This window comes from Apteryx mantelli, chromosome 2 (assembly GCF_036417845.1).
Source record: "Apteryx mantelli isolate bAptMan1 chromosome 2, bAptMan1.hap1, whole genome shotgun sequence".
Classification (NCBI taxonomy): domain Eukaryota; kingdom Metazoa; phylum Chordata; class Aves; order Apterygiformes; family Apterygidae; genus Apteryx; species Apteryx mantelli.
In genome coordinates, this window is record NC_089979.1 from 168,894,918 (window position 1) to 168,919,424 (window position 24,507).

The following is a 24,507-nucleotide window of genomic DNA, read 5'->3' on the forward strand; positions in this document are numbered from 1 at the left end:
AAGCTATCGGAAGGACATGTGGATTGTGATTTTTTTTTTTTTTAAAGAATCTTTTAGCTGCTTTGTCATTAATCACACAAAGATTAATAATATCTGTGTCAGCAAGCTAGGACTTTGGATGGATGGTTCATAGTAGCATTAGATGGCAGGCCCCAGCCAAGGGAAGATTTCTTTTGGTTGAAGTTGAGTAAAAGCATATGAATTCTTAGCGGCAGCAACTGCCTCCTGCTGTGTCAAAGCCCCATATCTCTGATTTCTTTTGTTCCAGATTGCTGCCTCTGCTGTCCCACAGGCTTGGCACTAGGTCATTTCATACAGTACTTAGGGCACTAGACCAGGACTTAAGTGTTCAAGACTGCGCATTATCTCCAATGCGACCTTGAGAAAATCCCAGCCCACCTCTCATCCTTACATCCAACTGGTGAAATCCCTTCCCCTACAGAAGGTCCATTACTTTAGGCTGCTAGCAAGAGGATTAGGAGGTAGGGAGCGAGCTGGAAAACTGAATCCATCCCCTCATTCTGGAGTCCCAGCGCAGGGATTCGCCTTGAATGAGTCTCCATGCCACTTTCTTCCCCTATCTGCCATTTGCCCGATGCCTTAGAGACCTGAACTTCCATAAAAGCTTACTGTTACATTCCTCTGTTGTCTCCTACCCTCCCCTCCAGGCTGAAATGAGCACTTTCAAGAGGAACAAAAGGTGCACCCCGCAGATACCCTCTGGCTCTCCACTACGCCCTTGCTCTGAAACTTCCTGAGAATCAGCCGAGTTGCAGAGCTGTCCTAGCTGTACCAGGGTGTGGGGATGTGTTGCCGCGCTCTCGCTCGGTCCCATGGCGCCACCAGGGGAGCACTGCAGCTTCCTGCTGCAGGGCCACAAAGCACAGACCTCAATGTGAGAGATGCTAAAACGGCGTTTATTGTGAGCTACACTCAAGCTTACCTACAGTTGCAATTCGTTCCCACCCCTAGTCTGCGCGTCACACCGCGTGATCTTCCGCTACGCCTACTCTACCGCTTCTCATGCAAATATCTTTGTCTACGCAGTTTCCCAAGATCCCTCACAGGGATGGAGAGGAAAAATCAGTACTTTTTATGGCCCTGTTTGCACAGTGATGGCTAGCTCCCAAACGTTTTAAAGGATGGAGCTTCCTCTCCTAAAGATTGTAGAATGTTTTATATAAACAATATGAAGAGAACTGTATTCCTAACTCCTTGGCCCATTTTCCTACCAGAGCTAGGCCATCCCAATGATTTTCTCCAAAAATTTAAACCCTGATAGGAAAGATTCTTATGGAAAGATATTCAGTTTCCTAAATATTCAAGAAATAGGAAGGATGGACCAAAGAATTTTCTCTCACCTGTGACGTTAATCTTGAAGGTCAGTTTCTGGCCAGCAGCCTCGCAGGTGTACTCGCCAGCATCTTTCTCTTCCACCTGCTCCACCACCAGCTGCCGCAATTTGCCCTCTGACTCCACCTTGAACTTCTTGCTTGAGGTGATCAGCTTCCCCTCCTTGTACCATTTCACCTCGGTCCCCCTCTGGGCCACCTCGCAGCTCAGCGTGGCCTTCTCTTTCAGGGCTGCCTGCACCTCCTTCTGCACCCTGTCCTTGTTTGTAAACACAACTTCTGGCTCTGAAAAGAGAGATTAATTCAAAGTGCATCCCTGAGCTGAAGTTTCCTAAACTCTGTATCATAGCTCACAGGGAATACTGGAAACCACCTCTCTGGCTTGACGATATCCATCTAAAGCTATCGGAAGGACATGTGGATTGTGATTTTTTTTTTTTTTAAAGAATCTTTTAGCTGCTTTGTCATTAATCACACAAAGATTTTTTATATATATATAAAATATATATATATCTATATCAGTTTCCTAAATATTCAAGAAATAGGAAGGATGGACCAAAGAACTTTCTCTCACCTGTGACAACCATCTGGAAGACCACTTTCTGGCCAGCAGCCTCACAGGTGTACTCGCCAGCGTCTGTCTTTTCCACCTGATGCACCACCAGCCACCGTGCTTTGCCCTCCGACTCTACCCTGAACTTCTCACTTGAGGTGATCAGCTTCCCCTCCTTGTACCATTTCACCTCAGTCTTCTCCTGGGTCACATCACAGCTCATCAAGGCATTCTCTTTCAGGACAGCCTTCACCTCATTCTGCATTTTATCTTCAAACACATCATCTGCAAGATTGCAAAGAAGGAAAAATTACACCCAGGCCATCAGGGCTGCATAAAAGAATGACAGGATGGTCTTTCAAGTTTCATTTCCACCTTGGAACAGAGTTCATGCAAGGTTAGACATGTTTCCAAACAATTTCAGTGAAGCTGCAGGTAGATTTTAAGAAACCTATGATGCTTTAAAGCTTTGTCTCCAAGTTCCTGTTGTATGGGGTTTTCAATGGGAGATTGTCTGGTAGGTTATGATTTAAATAAACCAACTGTAAAACGAAAAAAAGGCTTATTAAGAAAATGCTTGTGGAAGCACTGGCAGGAACAGTTTGCTTCCAAACAGCACAGTTCCTGGCTGCTGCTCACTTGGACAGCAAGCAGGCTGCCAGCAGAATTACGGTGCCTGATCGCTAGGTGTACACCAGCTTTCCTGCACATGCTGTGCAGGGTCAGTCTCCGCAAGCCAAGCAGGGTGGGCACTCTTGGGAAGAACGACACATTCTGTTCACTTGCAGAAGAGACCAGGCTGCATGTTCACAGCAAACAGCACCTGCTGCAGACAGGATCATTCATTTGCCAACGCTGTCCCCCTACCTGGGTCTAAATTGTTTTTGGAAAAAATGGTAAGGGTTATGAAATAGCTGCATAACATCTGGACTACCTTCACAAAGATTTATATGGAGTTGTGTCCTTACGGAACAGCGTAACTTCCAGGATATATTCTACAAAATGTGTGCTACTAACAACAGGATAAAATCAGAGAGTCATAGAATAATTCAGGTTGGTAGCAATCTCTGGAGGTCATCCAGGCCAATTTCCCCACTCAAAGCAGGCCAAATTAGCTCAAGCTGCTCAGGGCCCTGTCAAGTTCTGAGTATCTCCAAGAATGGAGACTCCGCAACGTCTCTGGGCTCCCATTTCAGTGCTTGACCACTCCCATGGTGAAAAGGTTTTCCCTAATATCTTATCGGAACAACCCATGTTCCAGCTTGTGTACTTTGCCTCCTGTCCTATCACGGTGCACCTTTGAGAAGAGTCTGGACTCATGGTCTCTACATCCTCCCATTACATGACTAGAGAATAAGATCTCCCCTTTGGCCTCCACCTCTCCAAGCTGAACAAATCCAGTTCCCTCAGCCTCTCCTCATATGTCATGTGCTCCAACCCCCTATTATCATGGAGGCTTCCACTGGAGTTGCTCCAACAGCCTTTTGGATTTCCTGATGTAATAACTGGCAAATTTCTCTACCAAGCAGACATTGAATTAACAAAAGTAATTTGGTTTTAGTCTTGGTTTTGGTATATCCTAAGGACATCATTTTAAAAGTTGGGCATAGGAAATAACCTTGGATCTAGTGACCATAAGACCATCTACTTTAAAGTGAACGGAGGGATTAACAAAAATATCTTTATAATACACTTATTTAAAAGTGGCAAACTTGGTTGAATTATGAGAACTCATCAGTGAAGAAAAGAGCTATTTGTTCAAGACTCAATGCGGGATCTGATATCCTTGAAATCTTCATCACAGTGGAAGAACAGAAAGGAAAGGACTGGCCGGCTAAAAAGTCGCTGAACTATCCTCTAAAACCCTTTATAAGGCAAAACACAAATAAGGAATGGAAGAAAGCACAGCTCTGCAAAAAAACTACGTCTCTGAGGTCAAGAACTGTAGCGGTAAAGCAAGATTTGCCAAAAGTCAGGCTGGATCCAGGCTTGCGAAGGAAGTTAAAATAGATAGCAGGGGATCCTTTAACACTAGAAACAGAAGTGGGCAAGGAAAGAAGTGGGGCAATGATGCAAAGAGGCTGGGCTTCAGGTTTCAGAGCTCTTTGTATCACACCTCTGAAGACAACTAGCAAATTCCTAGAAAATATTCTCCTATAGGCTAATTTGTTCCCTCTGGACCTCACCCTCAGCCTATGGTAGATATTTTGCCTGCAGAAACAAACCAATAGAGGTTATAGAGCTACTAATTAAACGAGTGACTCCTAAGTTCACATGTTATGGTTCCATTGCAGACAACTGCCTTCAGTGTGAGGTTTCAGTTTCTCATTTGACTTTCCCTTGGGTGAATACTACTTGTTCACACAAAGTCTAGTCGGTGCTCTCACTCGGTTGTATCTTTAATTAGCAGCAGGGCAAAAAGACAGGTGATCTGAGATCACAGAACTCTGAGGGTCAGAAGAGGGTCAGAAGATCCATTTTCCAGTTCTGGTTCTAGAGCACACTTCCTCTGCGGTCTTGGGCAAGAGCCTCAAGGTCCCAACACTTCTCCTTTTAAAATAGCCAATACATAGCCTCTTCCATAACCTTTGCCACTGCCTTCCTCCCCCCAGCCACTCTCTGCAGCCTCCTAGCACCATCCTCTTCTCCTCCTTGATGACTTCCACTTCTCTGCACGCTGTCTCTATCATGTCTGCACTCTGAGTGGCAGCAGCTGCCTGGGAGGGTAAGGAGTGGGGTAAGTTCAGGTCAAGTTCCTATGCTGCTGACCACGGCAGTACATGCAACCCCGGGATCCACGCCATAGGCTTACTGACAATATCGCACCGTCCGCAGAGAGGGACGGGTCCTGCAGGGAGCATGCCGCAGCAGGAAGCCAGCTTACGTGCTCTGAACCGGAGGAGTTCCTCTGTTGGCATTGACTGTAGGAGGACTGTTGGAGACCACAAGGCTTGCTCATTAACAGGCAAGAGTACGTGGCCTGTGGTGGGTGATGTGAAACTCCCCAAAGGGACATTTCAGCTGACTTGTAGATTCAAGCAGCATTCAGACATCTAAAAGACCTCAAGCGCACACCATGGTTTGCATGCAAAAGTTCGGTGGTGGCTAAAATCCTAGCTAGAAGGCAAGGATCCCAGACAAGTCTGGAGGACACTGTGGGCAGAAGACACAGAAAAGCAGAAGGAAAATGGGTAAAAACCCGGGAGGCACAAAGAGGCAGGGGGTGGGGAACTGAGAGTTTGGGGTAAAACAGAAGAGGAAGAGCTGTGGGTGGAGGCAAAAGCAGTGGGACGGCTGGGAGGAAAGGGGAAGGACAAGGCGAGAGGACAAAATCATCAGCTCCGGAGCTGGTTGCCCGCTTTGCCAAGGGTAACCGCACCGCCGTAGGCTCCGTTACGGTGGTGGCATCCTCCCCATCACCCATGTTGGCCACGGGTGTCCCCGTTCATCCCTTCACACTCCTCGTGCTCCTCTCCCAGCCTGAGAGGGGGGTGACCTACCTCGGCTTGACACGCCGGAGAGCTGCGTTGATGCACGTTCCCCGTTACTGAACACGTCAGCCCCACTGGGACGTCTCCAAAAACCCTCCTTCATCTGCAGCTGGCTGCTCCCCTGCTTGCAGCAGTGCTAAGGAAAACAGAGATACCTCCATCCTCCAGCCGAGAGCTTGGGGGTGAAATATTTGCCTGATGGTCCATGTGTGTCTGGTGGACTATTTGCCTGAGAAAGCTGGAGAAAGGAAAAAAAAAAAAAAAAAAAAAAGCTTCCCTGGAGCATAAAAAGGGTTAAAGAGAAAAGCAATTTTTGCCGAATTGGGGCTCCCGGGCGCTGCAGCCTAACGCAGTGGAGGCGTGCAGCCTGCGGCTCCCTGGGGAGCAGGGCTGGACGGGAAGGCAAGGGGACGGACCGTGCGTGTCCCAGCGTGCGGTGCCGGGCGCTGGCCCTCTAATCTGGGCAGGGTAACCAGCGACACACATGGTTCGTGGGAGGAAAATCCCCCGCCACCAGCACGGGCCAGAGGAGGGTGCAGGGGACGTGGAGTTGGGGCGGCTAAAATCCGAGCTAGCAAGGAAGGAGCCCAGAAAAGTCTGGAGGGTGAATGGGGAGCAGGAGAGACCGAAAAGCACAGGGAAAATGGGTAAAAGCACAAGGAAAATGGGTAAAAGCACAGGACATGGGGTGGGATGGGGGCTGCGGGGCGCAGAGCGAGGAGGAGGGCAGAGGGACATCAGCAGGGACTGGACACCCACAGAGGGGACCAAGCCTGCGCAGCGCGAGCGAGAGATCGGGGCTGGGAGGGAGCCAGGACTGGGAGGGCAGAGCTGGGTCAGTGGTTGATTTAAACCCTCCTCAACCCTGGGGAAGGTGAACCTGCGTTGCTTTGCCCTTGTACAGATTAGCAGTGCTCGCACAGCCAAAAGAACACTTATGGGGCACTGGGTTTTGGAGAACCTCAAAATGTTGGCGCTCTTTCCTCCTCTTGGCTTTCAAGACCGAATCAGTTCAGTTTTTAACCCCTCTTCCTCTCTCCTGAACTCATTGACAGCAGCATTTCCAATCTCTTAGTCTCTTTTATTCAGCCAGCAGCCCATAGCCTGGTGTTAAGGGCAGCAACCACAGAGTGAAATTCTCTGCCCCCTGTTTTTTTTCTTTTTCAAAAAGCAAGCCTCAATGCAGGTGCAGCTTTTAGCCTGGAAAAAGTAATTTAAGTTCCCGCAAAGCACACGCTGAAACCCATCAACCTCGCTCAGCAGCCCAGTCACTCCAACGTGACTGTAACGTACCTTTGCCCTGATTGTACCTGCTCTTTCCATGCTCAAAAACATCTGTCTTCAGTGAAAGGAAAGGCAGGTATAAGCGGCAGAGCTTTGCAGGGGAAGGGTAAATACTTGCCACCAATAGGGACTGAGGTTGTCAGCTGTGCCTCAGCTTATCAGCGACCAGATGTGAACAAAGAGCCTTCTCCTGCCCCAGGCCAGGTCAAAACCCCGGACGGGCGCAGAGCTCTCATGGCTCTCTGGGTAACTCTTCTTTGTTCCCTGGTAGCATCGCTGCTTGGTGGCCTCTACCTCCTGGGAGCGTTTCGAAGGAGGAGAGCCAATGAGCCCCCTCTGGACAAGGGTCACATCCCGTGGCTGGGTTACGCCCTGGATTTCAGAAAGGACAGTTCAGAGTTTCTAAAGAGGATGCAGAGAAAACACGGGGATATTTTCACAGTGCTACTCGGAGGCTATTACTTCACCTTCGTGATGGACCCCTTTTGCTTTGGCGCCATAGTGAAGGAATCGCGAGCCAAACTAGACTTTAAGAAGTTTGCATCCGAACTGGTCCGCCGGGTTTTTGGATACCAGTCCGTTGAAGCCAGCCACAAGATTATTCAGCTATCAAGCACGAAGCATCTGATGGGGGATGGACTCGTTGTCATGACACAAGCCATGATGGAGAACTTGCAGAAGCTGATGCTTTTCAAGATGAACTCAGGAGAGAGGGAGCGAACGTGGCAAGAGGACAGTCTCTTCAACTACTGCTACAACATCATCTTCAGAGCTGGGTACCTGGCTTTGTACGGCAGTGAGCCACACCAAGGGGCAGACAACAAGGAGAAAGCTAACGAGCACGATCGTGTTCACTCTGATGAGCTGTTCTATGAATTCCGGAAGTACGACCGCCTCTTCCCTCGCCTGGCCTATGCCGTGTTGCCTCCCAAAGACAAAATTGAAGCTGAGCGGCTCAAGAGGCTCTTCTGGAGCATGCTGTCTGTGAAGAAGAGCCGACAGAAGGACAACATCAGTGGGTGGGTAAGTGACCAAGAGCAGTCCCTGGCAGAAAACGGTGTTCCCGAGTACATGAGGGATCGTTTCATGTTTCTGCTCCTCTGGGCATCCCAAGGCAATACTGGCCCAGCTGCCTTCTGGCTCCTCTTCTATCTAATGAAACATCCAGAAGCTATGAAGGCTGTGAAGGAAGAAGTGGATAAAGTCTCCAGGGAGAGCGGCCAGGAAGTGAAGCCAGGTAGGCCACCAATTAACGTCACTAGGGACATGTTAAACCAGACCCCTCTTCTGGACAGTGCTCTGGAGGAGACCCTGCGGCTGGTTGCAGCCCCAATCCTTATCAGAGCCGTCCTGCAGGACATGACCCTTAAGACGAGCGACGGGACAGAGTACGCTCTCCGCAAAGGAGACAGGGTGGCTTTGTTCCCACATGCCTCTGTGCAGATGGACCCAGAAATCCATCCCGAGCCTCACCGATTTAAATATGACCGGTTCCTAAACCCAGATGGCACCAGGAAAGATTTCTACAAGAATGGGAAAAAGCTGAAGTATTTCAGCATGCCTTGGGGAGCAGGGATATCCATCTGTCCTGGGCGGTTCTTCGCGACCAATGAAATGAAACTGTTTGTGTTCTTGATGCTGACTTACTATGACTTGGAGCTGCTTGACGGAGAAGAGGAGATCCCGCCGATAGACAGCAGCCGCTGGGGATTTGGAACGATGCAGCCCATTCGTGACGTTCGCTTCAGATACCGGCTGCGCTTTTAATTTGAAAAGCCTCATTACGTTCGGCCTCCTGGCTTGTTTAGGAGCTGTCGGTGAAATAAACTGCACAAAACTCCTCCCACGGGTATCGGATCCGTGCAGAGTGCTTTTGTGAGAGCGAATGCTGGTATGACCTTGCTTGTTTAACAGTTATTGTGGCTTTTCTCTTTATTTCCATTGCACGTTTCACTGCTCTGTGTCTATGGTTATTGTATTGTTTTTACTTCAGTTTAACTTTGGGACTGTGTTATTTTGTTATCAGACTCTTAACGATGTATTGAAATGAAATGAAGCAAGCAGAGATCCTAGCATATTTTCCGCGTGAAGCATATCCGCGGCAGAATGGCATCAGCCCGCACGCTGGGGATTTGTCTCCCTCCTCCCCACTTTTCCCCTTGTCAATCCGAAACGTCTCACTGCGTTCAGAAAGGCACTGAAAGGTCGGAGAACGATAAATATGCTCTCTGCAGCTGCAAGGGTTTCATCGTGGGCTTAGCACTGTCTGGCCTGTCATCTCCTTTCGGCATCAGGTTAAAATGCATTCCCCTGAGGTCCCCAGACAGACGCCCCTCAGAGCAGAGGTAGGACCTACTGACCACAGACACCCCCACAACACACAACTGCTCACACCTAAGAAGAGGAGAGAGCTTGCTGGTCTCATTTGCTACATTACTGGGAGGCAAAGGGAGTTGCAAACATCAGTAATAACCTAAGGTACCATTTTCATGCATCTGCATGATTTAAGACGTGGATTTAAGCCTTTCCAGGGCTGCGAGCGGGTGCACGTTCAAGCCCAGTGTCTTGTGCACAGCTGCTGGGGATAAAAAGGGTATTTGCATCTGTGTGTGTGTGTTTGGATTCATCCCACCTGCTGTAACGCGGCTGGAGCGTGGCTACCTACAGCTGGGTTCGTTCCCCCACAGCACCGAACCAAATCACTCGTTCAGTCCAGCTCGTTGAACGTGCCCAGAAATGTCCGAGTCTGCAGGCTGGCCAGGAGCAGATCTGCCCTCCTGCGAGAGAAAAGAGAGTGTAGCTAAAATTAAATTTTATTTTATTTTCTCCAGGTCAAGGTTTTAACCAGCAGAGCTGGTCTTGAGCCCCATGGGCTGGTGGCATTGCCCAGAAGATGCTTCCTGGCAAGGGCTTCCCCCCTGCCAAACTCAGCCCCCGTTCTCTTGTCCTCTTGCCAGTCCCGCTTGGGGAAGGCGATGGCAAGGGCAGACACTGGGTTCATCCCAGGGCTCCGGGCCCTTGGGGACAGCGGGGGACACCAGGGTGCATCGACCCCGCTTCCCGTTGGCCCCTCTTTCCCCCAGCATGCTCCAGCAGCGGAGCAGCCCACAACGGCCGGAGGGGGCTGTGGCGGTCGGGGAGTGGTGGAGGAGAAGACAGGACTGGGGCAGGAGCGAGGACCATAACAACCTCGATCACCCGTGGGCTGCAGCCACAGCTACCTCTGGGCCACAAAACATCCCTGCTTTATGCACCTGTAACAGCCAGCCCAATAAAAGCTAAAACTTTGCCTTGCAAATATTGCTTTGCTTCTTCCCTTCCGCGGTCACAGCAGCTCTTACAAGAGTTAAAGCACAGCCTTGCCGGGGGACAGCAGACTGGTTTTACCCCGATGCTAACCTTGGACTTTGGCGATTACATATGACCGAGGAACCCAACTCAAACATTTTCAGGTGTGTCAAAACATCAAAGCCAAATTTGGCTTTATTCTCCGGAGGCCAGAGTTATGTTGTAACTGCATCTCGAGGGCAAACTACAGGCCTTATAGCGCTGGAAAATTCAGAGAGAAGTGGTCAAGCACCTGGGGCACCACTAGGATAAATAAAAATGCCCCGTTTCCCAGTAGAGTCAGGCCCTGAAGCTAATGCTGTTATCCAAAAAACTGGCCTGACGCTCTCGCAGCAATGAGCTGGCACCCATCCAGTTATGCCGAGCGAGGGGCAGAAAGCAGAGCCGTGCTTGCGAGGTGGCACTGGCGCAGAAGTTGGCTGGCTGCGATGCCTTCTGTCCCACCGCTGTCTTCAAGTATCGCTTAGTGGGTGCCCTTCCTTTGGCATTATCTTCAGGCTGTTGTGGAGGAAAGAGAGGAAAATTAGATAGGGAGAAGGAAAACACGTCCACGTAAGACAGGAGTGACGGCAAGAACCTCAGGGAGACTGGAAGCACCTTCTGGTCTTGATGGGGGTTCTTCAAACCCTCAGAGCTCCTGTACACCTGCCCCCAGGCGAAACAGGCAGACGTATCACGCCACCGTGGGCATCCAGCTGAGGCTGTTGTGCCGTTAGGTGACACGTCCCAAGCGCTCGAGCCAGCTCACCAACCTCTCCCACCACTCCACATCGCTCAGCCACCAGCGCTGGCTGCATCAAAGCCTTTGGTGACTGCTCCAGCCTCTCACTCACCAGGAGACACGTGCGGGAGCCCCATATGGGTCCTGGTTATGAAGGGAAGACCAAGTGACATCCCCACCTCAAGGCACGCTTTAGAGAGGATTTTTTGTGCAGCTGGCTTGCATGAGGGTCATAAATGGCTAGGGCCTGGTGCATACATGCCGGCATTACTTGCATGGCATAGGGTCTCCTCGCTTGGGTCGGGGTGAGTTGGACAGGTCCTGAGCAAACACGGGCTGAGTTTGGGAAATGGAGGCAACATAATACGTTGCATTTTCCTTAGGCATATTCCCCATGAGGGCACATTAGCAGTGCACGACTGGGCCTTCCCCTCCTGGCAGCTCCCTGGGGTAAGGCCGGGAGAGGTGACCCAGAGCTGGGCGATGACCTGAAGGACTCAGGGAGCTCCAACACCGCAGCAACGTGGGAACTTTCAGATGGCCGCTTTAAAGAGAACCTTTTAAACGCTGTAAAGAGAACCACCCCGGTACCTTTGGCAGCGGTATCCAGAGCTAGTCTCTATTTCTAATGAGGCAGGAGCTTTTTCTGGGCCATTCAGAAGCTACATAGCGAGGGTGCAGTTTCACACCCCCAAGGTCTCTGGCAGCAACACAGTACAACAATACTGTGGAAGGATATAAAAATAATGACAACGACAACGGTTCCGCAGAAAAATCTAGCTTTACCTCTTTGTCAGAACGGTTTATTTAGCATTAGTTAACAAAACAATATTGAGTCTATAAAAGACTTCAGACATGCTCAGGTGCATGCAAATGTGAGAAGCAAAAAATCACTTAATTGGAGTCATACAAGAAAGAGGAGCGTCAAAGCTCCAGGTGAGTTAATCGGCAATCCAAGTTTTACGCGTAGGCAGGTTGTCCCCCGACATTGAGCTTTCCAACCCAAAGTGCTCCAGCAAGAGTAAAGAACGAGGCTGTGCCAACGGAAACCTCCTTGAATTCGTAAAATAAGTTAAATCCGAAGGAATCCGGGGTTCTGAAAAGTTTAATGGGCCGGATCTCATAACAGTGCCCATCTCCCATAATGTCTCTGCCCCCCAGAGAATCGGGCATGGAGTCTGACCCTGAAACCTTTGGTTTCTCTTCTTTCGTGCACCATGAAGGCAAGATAACTTTGACATTCAAAGCTTTACAGTCTAATCCGTGTCTGCTCTGCGCAGCACAGTGAAAGCTCCTCTAATCTCAGTTACTCTTTCTGTACTATACCAGAGGACTCGTAATGCTGTACGCTTCGGGTTTCGAACAGTATGGGGTTGAATGTGATGGAAAGCGCTGCCGCTGTTTAAACAGCGTCACTTCTACACGACGGTATTAAACCGTAATACATCAGGAACCGATTTCCGGTTCTCCTCCCTCTCGACGCAGCCAGCTGCTGCTCTGAGAAAGCATCCTATCACACGCTGCTCCTAAGGAAAACTCAAGGAACTCAGCAGAACCAACAGATACATCCTTCACTTCACAGAAACGCAAAGGAACACAGAGGTTATAAGTACAAAGAAATTATACAGCTGATACCACCCATGGTAAAGGAAAGCAGTGCCTTTCAGCAGCTTCTGAAGAACAAAGAGGTACATGAAACTTGAGGATGCTTTGGATTTTTCTGAAGAATCAAAGCATACGGCATTTGCCCACGGCACTGCTTTCACGTCTCTGGATAGGTGAGCCTGTGCACCCCCCAGAAAACAGCCGCTGCGCTTCGAACTACCAAGGTCTCTTAGCCATAAATCTTCGGCGCATAACGAGGTCGTGGTCATTATTGCGTCTGATGCCTTTACTGCTGTGCAATTACATTTAAAGCCATCCTAAGCGAAAGCACCGTCTAACCCACTTTTCTCCAACGCACTGTTCACACGGCCTGCAAGCGTCTTTGATGTCCCCCCCTGAGACTCCAGGAATCTCAGCATCTAAAACCGAGGCTGACAGGAAGAGTGAAGTGTAAAGTTATCTGTGGCACGTTATTGTCTGTGGCCTGCAAAGGTGAGAACTGCACTACTACGTGATTGAGTGCAATTGCTGGTCAGTCCCAGCCCCAATTTCTCTTTGCTCGTGTCGGTAGAAGAGTTGCTGTACATGCTATGGCAGAGCGAGTACGTTCTATCCAGATACCACCTGGACCACACAGGTCAAAACAGGTTTCCTCTATCCAGAGATCTTCAGTTCATTCAACAACACGGTTGCTGTGCTGAAAATTTATAACGCTCTAGGTAATTACCCTAGTAGAGGGCGGCTTTTAACGTGCAGGCATTTAGCAAAATGACCGTAACCATGTCATTGAGATTCCCTGGCTTTGCCACATCTCCCACAAGCCTGGGAACAGGCATTTGTCCTGTGGCCAAGCTCCTTCCACCCTGTCACACCACATGTGGAAATATCCTGCGGCAGGCTGAATGCACAGATCCGAAACAGTGCAACAGTGCGTTTTCTACGGGGAGCCAAGCAAGGCAGGGACTTCACAGCAGCAACCCACTCACACACTGCTTTCCAGGCTTGGCAGCTGCCTAACGGCCTCGGATGTGCTCAGAAAGGGCTTGCTGCACAGGCCCGTTTTAGCCTGCTTGTGAGGGAGGCCACACAACTAAAATTCTCCATCCGCCTCCTCTGGGAACTTCTTTCCTAGAGAAGCCCATACTCCAAGTCACAGCTTGGCAAAGCTGGTTTTTCACAGGTCTGCACATTTGCTCTTTAACACACTTCTAAGACAATGGATGCAGACAAAGAAAGACAGGGGAGGGGTTGCTTTAAGATCTCATGTGACAGGCAAGTCTACTTCAAGGTCTAGTGGGAGACTTCAAATGCCTGTCCAAAGAAAAGCAGAGCTTCATGGTTTTACAAACCATGAACATTGGGCGTTCATGGAGAACAGTAACTCTGCTCAAAGCCAAGCAAGCTATCGCCACTTGCAGGATCAGGAAAAGGAAGAGATGCAACTCCTCAGTTACTGGAAAGCCCCCATCTACGCTAACACTGTCACACACATAACGCTTAATTACTCCTCCTGCAAAGGGAGGTACACTTTGCAGGGAGGTTCTTCTTCACAGCTAGAAGTATTCTCCTCTAGCTTGGGTGGCAAAGCCCTGTGTTTAAGCCGGGGTCAGGCCCTGTGAGGACAGTGCTGTCTGGTTGTGTACTTGGCCAGGCAAGCAACATGCTGAGCCCAGCCGCCCACGGATGCTGGCAGAGTCCCACCACTCCACCCTTTTGTCTGGTACTTGGCAAATACATAGGATCATGGGGTAAGTCAGGTTGGAAGGGACCTCAGGAGCTCTCCAGTCCAATCTTTTGCTCAAAGCAGGGTCAGCTATCAGCTCAGACCAGGCTGCTCAGAGCTTTATCCGGTTGGGCCTTTCTGTCCAAAGCCCTTAGATACGCTGCTATTCACCATCAGCTCAAAAAGAGGCAGGTGCTACACTTCGTACTATTTCCCCTTGGTGAAGCTTTCTGATATTTACTCTGATTTCATCCTACAGTCTAATTATCACCTTCTCTAACTCCTCCTTGCCTCAGGGCTATTTTATGATCATAACTGTTTATTGACTTCTTTTGGATTGCAGGCAGGTGAGAAAGCCCATCCGTCACTCAAACCTTGCTGCGGTTGTTACTGTGGGACGAGCAGCGCAGTAACATCTGAAAGGGTGTCTGGTGCCGCGTCCTGGGACAAGGGGCAGAAGTCTTTGTGTTCGCATACGTGGAGTTTTCCTGACTTCAGGGAAGGATTTGCAAAGCTACTCGGGGATGGTAGCTAGTCCCATTCAGAACTGGCTAGACAAATCCGTCCTGGTTATTCCAGGAAGCTTGGAGCCAAGTGACACACATACTGTCAAGTTACCATCAGTCAGATGAGCCATACTAACAGTCCAGGCATTCATTCCTACCCTGTAGCAAATGCAAGAAGTGGATTTGTTCACAGTTATGCTAAACTGCGTTCACAGAGAGCTAAATGCACAACTCCAGGCAGTTACCCTAACTCAGCTGATGCACAGTAACTTGACAGTATCCTTTAGTGCCAAACACTAAATGCAGAAGCGGGGAGGGAGACAATTCACCGGCGTCTTCTCATCTGCTTCACTGTGCAATCATCAGGCCGTACTTGGAGCACAGCAGGCCCCTTTTCTTTTCCCGTTCCATGAGGAAATTCCTCAATTTGGTGGTGGGAAAGGTAACCAGCGCTTGCTGTCTGTTGTCCAAACCTGTCTCTTGGAGCCATGGGCTCTGAAGGCACTCTGAGGCTGATGGCCTTCCCCTAGGACACAAAAATGTGAGAACATCAGTCAAGGAGCCATGCTGGGTGAGGAAGCTCCTAAGAAATGGAGAGAAAGAAGGGGCAATAACCAGGATCTGCATAAACTGTCCTGTTGGGAAAGGAGACACTGCCTTACCAGGGATTTGCACACAGCGTGCTCTGGAGAAACGACACTGCCCCTCCCGAGAGACCGGCATAGCATTGCGTGAGCTTCACTTTCCCCTTCCTGGTCGTTCTCAGGAATTCACAGGCTATGTCAGAGCTGATGGGGTAGTTGGCACTCAACCTAACCCAAAAGAACAACTAATCAGCATGAAAGGCCACTCCAGAGATGCTTCTGCTCCCAGGAATTCCCACCCAGCAGTGAGAGGAAGGTCATGCAGTGTTCTTCAGTGGGTTTTATGACTTTGGATGCTTAGCCATTTGGTGTAATTCAAATTTTCCAGTTAAAGTTGGGGCTTTTGAAATGAAGTTGAATGAGAAACACAAGCAGCTGCTGGGTCTACTTTTAGAATAAAGGAGCTATACAGGCAGCTCGTTGCTCCATCTGGAGACATCTCTGGGCCATGAGCATCCTGGCACGGGGCAGCCAGCTGCACACCCTCCATCACCCTTCTGTGGCATCGCCAAGGAGAAAAGACATAACTGAGGTTGAGGTATCCAAGTCAATGCATCACCCCTGGTTGATGACTCTGAAATTGCACTTTTAAAGTGACTACTGTGGCAGACTGACTTACATGATGAATGCTGTGATTCCAATGGACCAGAGGTCAGTCTGAGGGAGGGCTCCTTGCTCTGTCAGCAGTTCTGGAGCTAGAAAAGCAAATGCGAGTGAACCAAGCTCTGTTCCACACTCCAGCACTACGATCAGCACAAAAGCAGTAGGTACTTCTGTACTTTGCTACATTCCCCAAAGGATGGAGAAAAAAACCATCTAGCACAGGGAGGTGCTCGAGGTAGGACATCTCCATGGGTCATAAATGCAATGAAACTTTGAGAACATAAAACCAATGGGCACCTCTGAGCTCATTTCTAAGGGGCTTTGTTTTTTGGGGTTTCTTGCACCTCCTGATCTGGCTGGTTTACTACTTCCCATTTTATGTATCATGTACGTTTCCCACGGGGGATGCTGAGGGCCCGGTCTCCTCCTCACTGGTAAAAAACAGATGTCTCTTCTCTCCTATCAACCCCATGACACCAATGGGAATATGAGGGCTAGAGCATGAATATTCCTATGGATATAGCATATGTTCACAAGGGGTTCTGTGGCTTTCAGGGACATCCCTGATGTCAGCTTTGTGGTTTGCCAGTCGAGTCTCAGGCCTGGGTATGCCAGGCTGTCTGTGGTTCCTCCTGAGCCCTACATACGGCAGCCAGGCAAAGCGAGGACGGTGGCATTACACCCATCAACTCAGGGCACATGGATTGCAGTCAGAATGGTGCTGGCCATGACCTCTGGCTGTGTTCCCCATGGTCAGCAAGTGACAAAGCTGTCACCGCCAGCCATTCCTGCAGACACAGACTTTTATCAGAAGGCAGCACCAGGGAGACCTTGCTTGCTGGGACCAGCTGTAAACTGTCACCGTGGCCAACTGCCCAGTCTGACTCTATTTACCATGGACTGCATAAAGGCCAAGGTTGCTCTGACTCAACTCTGTACTTACCCATGGTTTCAACATAGTCCATGCACTTGTCCATGGTAATAACTTTGTCTTGTGTGTAGAACTGTGCATTGCCAAAGTCCAGGAGTTTCAGCAGGTTGGGCTCAGTGATGATCATGTTTTCAGACCTGAGATCCAAGTGCAGGATGCTGTGGGCATGGAGGTACTCAACCGCACTGAGGATCTGCCACAGGTAATCTCGGACCTCCACTTCTGAGTAGAAGGGCCTGGTAGAAGAAAGGGGATAGAAACCAGAGGTGTCCTATTTGCATGCTCAAGAGCTCTACTCTCCACTCACTGTCATCCTCCCCTGGAAGTCTAATCCCATGAGGTCCTTGCAAGCCCAGCAAAAGCAACTCTACTCATTTTAGGGAATCTACTACATATGGAGAGGCCGGTCCCTCTTTTGAGTCTGGTTTATGGATGCAAGAGGTTCAGAGGCTTGTGTGAACAGCACTACAGAGAAAGCAGTGGTGGTGCAGAGATAAAAACGCAGATTTGATGCCCACCATTCCCACTCCTTTAATCAGAGGATTTCAGCAGATTTGTTTGCAGCCATCATGAGAAACGATCTGGAGGGGAAACAAGGCTTCCTGAGCCACAGTAATCTCCTTGTTATGGGAGAGAGAGTTTCATATCAACTACTGTACGATGCTTTCCAACCTCTAAACTGGATGACCCTGAATTGTCCTCTGCCCCAACCAGGCAGGGAAGTTAAGCACCTTCTTGTGTCATAAGAAGTCGCAGAACAAATGCACTACAAATCTAGCAATGACAGCCCACTGGAACAGATGGAAAGAGATAATCGAAGATGACAAATGAAAACAACAGCTGTTTTGCTGCCGACACCAGCCCCGACCAGAAACCCTTCCCTCCAGGAGTTCCTCCATGTGTTATTACCGGAGCGCCAAAGAATGGAGTAGTTCTGGTCCCACGCACATCTCCTGGATCAACACCAAGTGCCGTGGGCTGACATAGGCTCCCTTCAGCTGAGCTATGTTTGTGTGATGAAGCTTCCTCAGGACTTGGTACTCCAGGAGCACAGCCTGTTTGTCTTCTTGCCAGTAAGGGATGATTTTAGCAGCTAATGTCTTGCCGCTTACTTTTTCCCTGCACTGTCGGACGATGCTGAAACGCCCCCTGGTACAAAGGAACACAAAGGCAAGTTAAACTTCTGCTATTTCTGGAAGAGCCAGGAGCTTCTGTATTTTAAAGTCAACAGGATCCCACTGCATATTTTTCATCCATGCCCTATGCTGGGTTATCGCAACTATTGTCACAGTCGGCACTTCCTTCCTCTGCCTCTAAATTGTACAGCCACTCTATTGCAGGAGTGAATCCTAGTAAACCACAACAAAGATTGCTCAGCCAATGATCTCAGGTTTCTATGTCCAATGTCATTGCTGCTGGAGGCGTTTTCATCAAAATACCATACTAGTAGTTGAGCAGGGCTTTTATAAAAGTCACTTTTCTAAGTTCTAGCTACATGAAGCATTTCACTCTGGTTAGTTGAGCACTCAGTTAAGTTACCTACCTTTTGATCTCTGTTTGGAAGGCATAGGTTTGGTAGGTTGGGAAAGGTTCGGACGGTGCTATTATTTCACTCTCTTCTTCAGTAGCAGTTGATGGGAAGTCCTGCATTGTAGCATGAAACTCTGCAGATAAAAAATGATGTGGATTACACAGCAAAACACCTCTGTGTGGAAACTACAGCCTCTCTGAGCCATTCTCCACTATCTCTTTATGAACAAAGATAACTACAATAGCAGAGCTTTCTCCAGGCAAGTTTGCATGTTGTCTCCCACTTGTGACACCAAATCCTATTTTAATGCAAACAAATCCTGGACTGACCACACAGCAGTTCCCTGGTGTCATCACTCCAGACCATATGAGACTGACTGTATGTTGTGTCCTATGACTATGATATCAAAACTTTCATTGCAATTGCTGACTATTGATTCAGCTACTGGTTCTTGTCTTCTCACATAACCAGTCATCAGTGCATGATAAGATGCTGCCAAAGGAACAGAAATTTGTTTCAGCTGGGTATTTCAGGGCATCAGCTGAAACAAGTTGCTCTGGTCCTGGCATGCAATTCTATCTGAGTGCTCCCTGGAAATATTAAAACATTCCCTGACACGTTAAAGCATCTGTTTGGAAATGCTGGACACGTTTGCAAAAAGGAATTTGACAATAGGTGACTTGAAGGCAGACACGTATTATTAGATTAATGCCTCAAGAAACAAGTTTCTTGTCCCAGGCCTGTTTCCTCATGATCTCACCTCAAAACAGAGTGGTATCCAAAGGCCTAGCAAGCATATTATCTTCAGTGCGTGATCTACAGTTTCTAGATGCCTTACACAGATATTCTGCTAATTCTGTCCAGAATTAGGAAAGAATTTACTTGTGAATAAGACAGCCAAAGAGGCCAAGGTCTCAAAACACCCTGAGCCAAGTGGAACTGGTCTTGATTCGCTCCCCCTTGACTTCTGAAGCCGTATTTAAAAAGGTGCAATTGTCTCGATGCAGCAAAAGCAAAATGCTTTCCAATAACCAAGTAGCTTACCCATTTCATCTTGCTCACTGATCTTCACTTTGTCAGATGGGTCGCTGTAAGGGCCCATTCCTGCTTTACTGATGCAGGCAATCCTGAAGCAGTAAACGAACCCCCTGGAGAGATTATTTGCGTAGTAGCAGCAGTCAGCAATGTCCGTAGCAAGGGTTTTCCACTCCCCATCTTGGCCAAGGGAAGAGGGAAAGAGGTTAGGACGGTCATGCCACTCTTTCTTTGCATCAACTTTATTCACGTGCCAGAAATATGGAAAAGCAGTGCAATCTTTAAGTGAAGGAAAACATGTGTTATGGCCCTCTTCTGTAGATGTTTTAACTAGCTGTGCATGTGGCAACCTCCTCTCTTCTGAAGCCAGCTGTTTTATATTTAATCAGTCCAAGGTGTGGCAATGTTGTCACAGAGGAATGATGCAACTTGCTTGTACAGTTTCTGTTTCTCTAATTCATACCACCAACCTCAAGTGCAAACATACATGAAGAACTCCAGACAAAACCCTGACAAAAAGCATTGTATTTCCCCTTTGGTCCTATCTTGAATCCTGTTGAAACCATGAAGTGCAGGATTTCACAAAAGAACCATCCATTAACATCCTCCTAGGAAACCCAGTATTTGAAACCAGGGCCAAGCTCACTCCACTTTTATGAAGCTCAAGTGATTTCTCAAGAAAATAAAATTGACGGTTTGTCCTGGAGTCATTACCCGTGGGACTAAGGTGGGAGCTGGAAAATCCCTGCAAACATTTCACTCGCTGCTGTGTCCCGCACGTTGACATTGGCACCGTGCTCAAGGCTGAACTCAAACTTCCTGACCACGACTGAGGTGAAGCCCATGCTTTCATTCAAATAAACACTGAAAACAACAGAGTATCTCAAGCCGTAACACAGGCAATATTTCACCACCCACAACAAAGGTGTCAAGGACTTAGCTGGGTACTGATTGAATTATGGTGTGTGCACGTGTAAGAAGGAGCAGCCATGGCTCAGAATCAGAGACGTGCCTGCGGAGGCAGTGCGTAAAAACCTATTGTCAGATAAAGGACAAGAGAATGAATTGTTTTCTGTTTATCTTAATCCGCCTGCATATGGAAAAGCACGACTTTGCACGTTCCTGCCAAATACACAGAATGTGAGTGAAGATAGCAGATGCTGTTTCTTGTTTTTTCTTCCTAATAGGAACATCTTGCCCAAAGTCTTGCCTGTGTTGTTTCAGTTATTTCAAAAGAAGTAACAATAAAGAAGGCTGTGTTGGAGGAAAAGCATCTGACATCAAGCACAGAGTAAACGGGCAGAAAGCTTCTGCCCATGCTCATGTTAATCGAGAATGAAGTGCATGTCTGTTAGGAGAATTAAAAGAAACAACATGGAACCATTCAATCCAAATGACTGTGTATGCAGGACTGCGATAGAAATGACTATTAGTAGCGGTATTCATGATAAGCACTGCAAAAGCAGTCCCATGAGAGAGAACAGGCTTAGGGCTTTGAATCAAAGTTCATGGAATTAAGTGCAAAAACATCCACTGACTTCAGCAGATTCTGGAGCAAGCCTTGGAAGAGAGCATCAAAAGGATGGCACGCAGTCTTGCCGAACTTTTGTCATCTTGTCCTGGCTGTTCACCCTAAACTTTCTTTGTAGTCAATGGAGAAAGAACGTATGTCTATTTAGTAGAGGGTGATTGCCTTCTTGAGATGCCATCTTTCTCCACTGACTGCAAAGAAAACCCAGGTAAAGGATGATAGTGACTGCTAATCACTGCTGCTGGGTGCTGTTATGTATAATGCCGTCGTAACTGCAATTTGAGAGGATTACTCAGGACTCCGTGTTTGGCACCACCTGTGCAACCATGCGTATTCTTGCACGGACAGTTCACTTTTTGGTCACCGTTTCCATGAGACCTACTTTGATTCACACCTTAGCAAAGCCTTTTAAGTATATGCATAAGTATACATATTGCATGCAGGGCTAGCCAGCACAACATCGAACTTTTACGTGGCTAAAGCATGGCAGTATGATTTTCATTCCTAACTCTAAACTAGAATGCTAAAATGAGGAATAGTTGTTTCTCAGAAAAAAAAAAAAATACCCAGCTGGTGGAGAGATCATACAGACTGAGATGTTCTCTGTAAGGCATAAGGCTCCACTTTACCTTCGCTCTTGCACTGCAGAGTGTAGAGGATGGGGGTGTTGGTTTCCACAGGTTTCCAGACCACCTGCACTCCATCCTTGTAGACCTCCACGATGTCAGGGGGTGGAAGGCTTGGAGGAACTTCTGTCGAGAGGAGGCACGAAAATGACTGTTATCTATAGCACTGCTGTGACATATTCCTGCACACCCGGCATTTTTTGTTACAGATAATCTATTTCTAAAAAATGATTCCTATTGGAACAGTAACTTAACTGTGCCTAGTTTAAACACAGCAAAGATTTTAAAACCTGGTTCTAACTGCAGTGTTACTTGACTGGCTCTGAATCTAGGAGAGAGACTAAAAAGTGGAAAAGAGGGAATGAACACAGTGCAAAATGTGCCCTGCTACCAAACGGCAAGGGCTGTGGATGTGGACTAGAGCAGGCAAAGGAGAAACTTTCCCCTGAACCTATCTACAGAAAGCTCAGGTGAGATACCCTACTCCCAAGTGCATGGAAGGGAGTCACGTTTTTCCAGGGCCAGAAGTACTGTTGTTTTCCAAACCTGGGGCAACCTTCAGCTTCCAAACCTGCTTGCCAGACTGAACTAGGTCTGCTAACTCTGTTAACCTTCAGCATCTATCTTGCTGTGCCTGCCCCTGAATGCCAGCTGCATTAGCTATCACAGTGGTCCTCTTGTTTAAAATCCACTCTGCTTCTGACTGTCAAGTCCCAAGGTCTCCTGATTTCACTTGGGTTCTCACAGCTAGCACAGGGGGGAAAACCAAGGAACAAATCCTCAAGAGTTGACCAATTCTGCATACACCACTTACCACGAGCAGAAAAAAAAAAAAAATCTAGCTACTTCCTCTCTTACCAGCTTTTCTTATGATGCAAGAGGTGGATGCTGAGCCCAGGGAGTTGGTGGCCACACAGGTGTAAATACCAAAATCATCAGCATTAACAGAGAGAATAGTTAACAGCTGGAAGTTTTTGAGTGTGGCTGAGATGAGGATCCGACTGCTGCTGTGGATGGGTATCCCATCTGAAAGGCAGAGGATATGAAAATTAAGAACCGTGCAAATTTATACTGAGGAGGCTAAAACATTTTCCTGCGTTCAGCCGCCCTCGTCCCAGCCTACCCCGGAGGCTAGGACCTCTCTAAAGGAGTGTCAAAGTCACCTCTGAACCAGTTGATGTGCAGGGAGGAGTGAGCCGCCGTCCGGCACGACAGAGTTACGCACTGTCCTACGGCAGTAGCCTGGTCTATGAGCTCTTCAACAAATGAAGGTGCTGCAAAGAAGAGGAGCAGCAGCTATTCAGAGAGGCCAGCAGAGCTATGTTGATAATAGTTACATGCAAAACATCAAAAAACATTTTTGACCAGTCTGAGGACATTTTGTTCATGCTCTGGCATTCATTTGACCACTGTTTTCTCGAGAATCCCCTGCACATTTAACATATGGGCTCCGTTTAAATAAAGAAGGCCCCTTCAGTCCCACGTACACAGCATGACTGCCCATACACTATGACCAAGACGGCTCTCTCTCTGATGTCCCAAACTTTCCTGCGGACACTAGGCACCACGCTCTTCCTCTGGGAATTTTATTGCTCACTATGTATTTAACTGTTTTTGGACAGTAGGGCAGATTTGACCCTTGAAAGGCACTTGAGGAACATCTGCATTGCACAGCCCTGCTGGTACAGCAAAGGCAGCAGAGTTCCTCAGAGGAGATATATGCCACAGCAGGAGTTTTCTACTGGCCTAGCTTATATATGTGGGCAAAACTGAGTGATGACAGCCCAAGGATGAGGGGATCAGACCAAGACAACACAGGAAGAGAGAGGAGGAGGGAAAAGCTGGAGGTGGAAGGAGAAAACAGCCCTAGAGCATGAAATCTGCTGTGTCCATGGCAAAGGGAGACTTCAGGGTTTCTTCCGTGTCTCTGTGGTGCTGTTAATCCACAGTGCCCAGGATTAATTGCCATCTTCACACACCTGCCCTTCCCAGGGCTTGTCGGGGCTCTGGCCGAATACTGCTTGAATAAAGGGAATGCGAGTGAGACTGCAGGAACAGGGTCGAGGCAGTGGCTGGAAATGCCCACGATCCCTGACTAGTTGGAGAGACAGACCTCGGAGGAAAAGCCAGCACTGAGCAGCCACATCTGAGGGGGGCTGCCCCCACATTGCTCACTTCACAGCTCTGTCTCCTGCAACAGCTTGTTTGGCCCTTACACGTGCACACGGGACTGGAGCCTAGGAAACTCCCCAATATCAGCTTCACTATTCCCTCTTCTGCTGTCTGGTGTTTGGACACTCCACTTCTTCTCTTTATAGCGTACAAGTCGAGTTTAGTCCTCTGCAGTAGCTTCCTAGAATGGCTCCAATTTGCAAGCATGGCCACAAGAAGAGTTTTAGCAGGGACACTAGTAATGATATAAACAGAGGAGTCTGGCTCGCTTTGTACGGGTTGGTCCAGGACTATCTCAGGACAGCTATGCAGATCCATCCTTAGCTACTGGCCTCAAGCTGCGCAGCTGTATTCATAGTGATATCTCATGATAAAATTAGCTGATGACTTAGGCAATGAAGAATACCTTTCTCCTTTGGCATGAGGCTTGATAACTTGAATGAAGAGAGTCCCGGTTTCCTCTTCAAAGATCCTTCAGCTCCTGTTAATGGTTCTTTTTCTACTGCTTCACTTCCCAGCACACCAATCTCTGTTACAAAGAAAGGACAAGAAGTTATTCAAGTCCACTATTCTCCCCGTGGCATACGTTTACAGCAAACAGTTCTGCACTTCACATATAAATATTTCGGCAGTCACAGGCCTCCTTATTAATGAGCCTTTAGTCAACACAAAAAGTTGTGACAGCTTTTACAAACAGAACGATGTAATGGGAGAACAGGGCATATCCAGGGGAGGCAGAGAAGTAAGGACAGATTGTATTGTCCAGACCTGAATGCCATTAACTTAGGTATACATCCTGCAGTAATTTCACCGACTTCACCCAGTCTCTTTAGCTTTAAAGATTTGTCATT

The 24,507-nt window shown here is 48.2% G+C and overlaps 3 protein-coding genes across 3 annotated transcripts in view; 1 reads left to right on the forward strand and 2 right to left on the reverse strand.

Annotated features, from left to right (window-relative positions):
• The window catches only part of LOC136991350 (obscurin-like), a 157,806-nt gene extending 152,477 nt beyond the window's left edge, over positions 1-5,329 (reverse strand). Inside the window, exons 1-4 of the mRNA XM_067292217.1 lie at positions 5,303-5,329; positions 4,475-4,622; positions 1,927-2,190; positions 1,362-1,637 (exon numbers count right to left, since the gene is read on the reverse strand). Of these exons, the coding sequence (XP_067148318.1) occupies positions 1,362-1,637; positions 1,927-2,190; positions 4,475-4,622; positions 5,303-5,329 (715 nt within the window). The remainder of the gene's footprint in view (positions 1-1,361; positions 1,638-1,926; positions 2,191-4,474; positions 4,623-5,302) is intronic.
• A 1,569-nt stretch (positions 5,330-6,898) lies between these two features.
• Positions 6,899-8,447, forward strand: LOC136991316 (5-beta-cholestane-3-alpha,7-alpha-diol 12-alpha-hydroxylase-like). Its single transcript, XM_067292036.1, has one exon. It carries the CDS (start codon positions 6,915-6,917, stop codon positions 8,445-8,447), a length of 1,533 nt encoding a protein of 510 aa, XP_067148137.1. The 5' UTR covers positions 6,899-6,914.
• A 6,376-nt stretch (positions 8,448-14,823) lies between these two features.
• Positions 14,824-24,507, reverse strand: part of LOC136991351 (obscurin-like) — a 146,012-nt gene continuing 136,328 nt past the window's right edge. The window contains 11 exon segments of the mRNA XM_067292218.1: positions 14,824-15,109; positions 15,246-15,395; positions 15,847-15,922; positions 16,774-16,997; positions 17,671-17,910; positions 18,305-18,425; positions 19,337-19,507; positions 21,488-21,610; positions 22,343-22,510; positions 22,648-22,758; positions 24,063-24,185. Coding sequence (XP_067148319.1) covers positions 14,932-15,109; positions 15,246-15,395; positions 15,847-15,922; positions 16,774-16,997; positions 17,671-17,910; positions 18,305-18,425; positions 19,337-19,507; positions 21,488-21,610; positions 22,343-22,510; positions 22,648-22,758; positions 24,063-24,185 — 1,685 coding nt within the window. The 3' untranslated portion in view covers positions 14,824-14,931.

Excerpts from the sequence above, each read along its gene's own strand:
- LOC136991316 (XM_067292036.1), top strand. The coding sequence starts at position 6,915 with ATGGCTCTCTGGGTAACTCTTCTTTGTTCCCTGGTAGCATCGCTGCTT.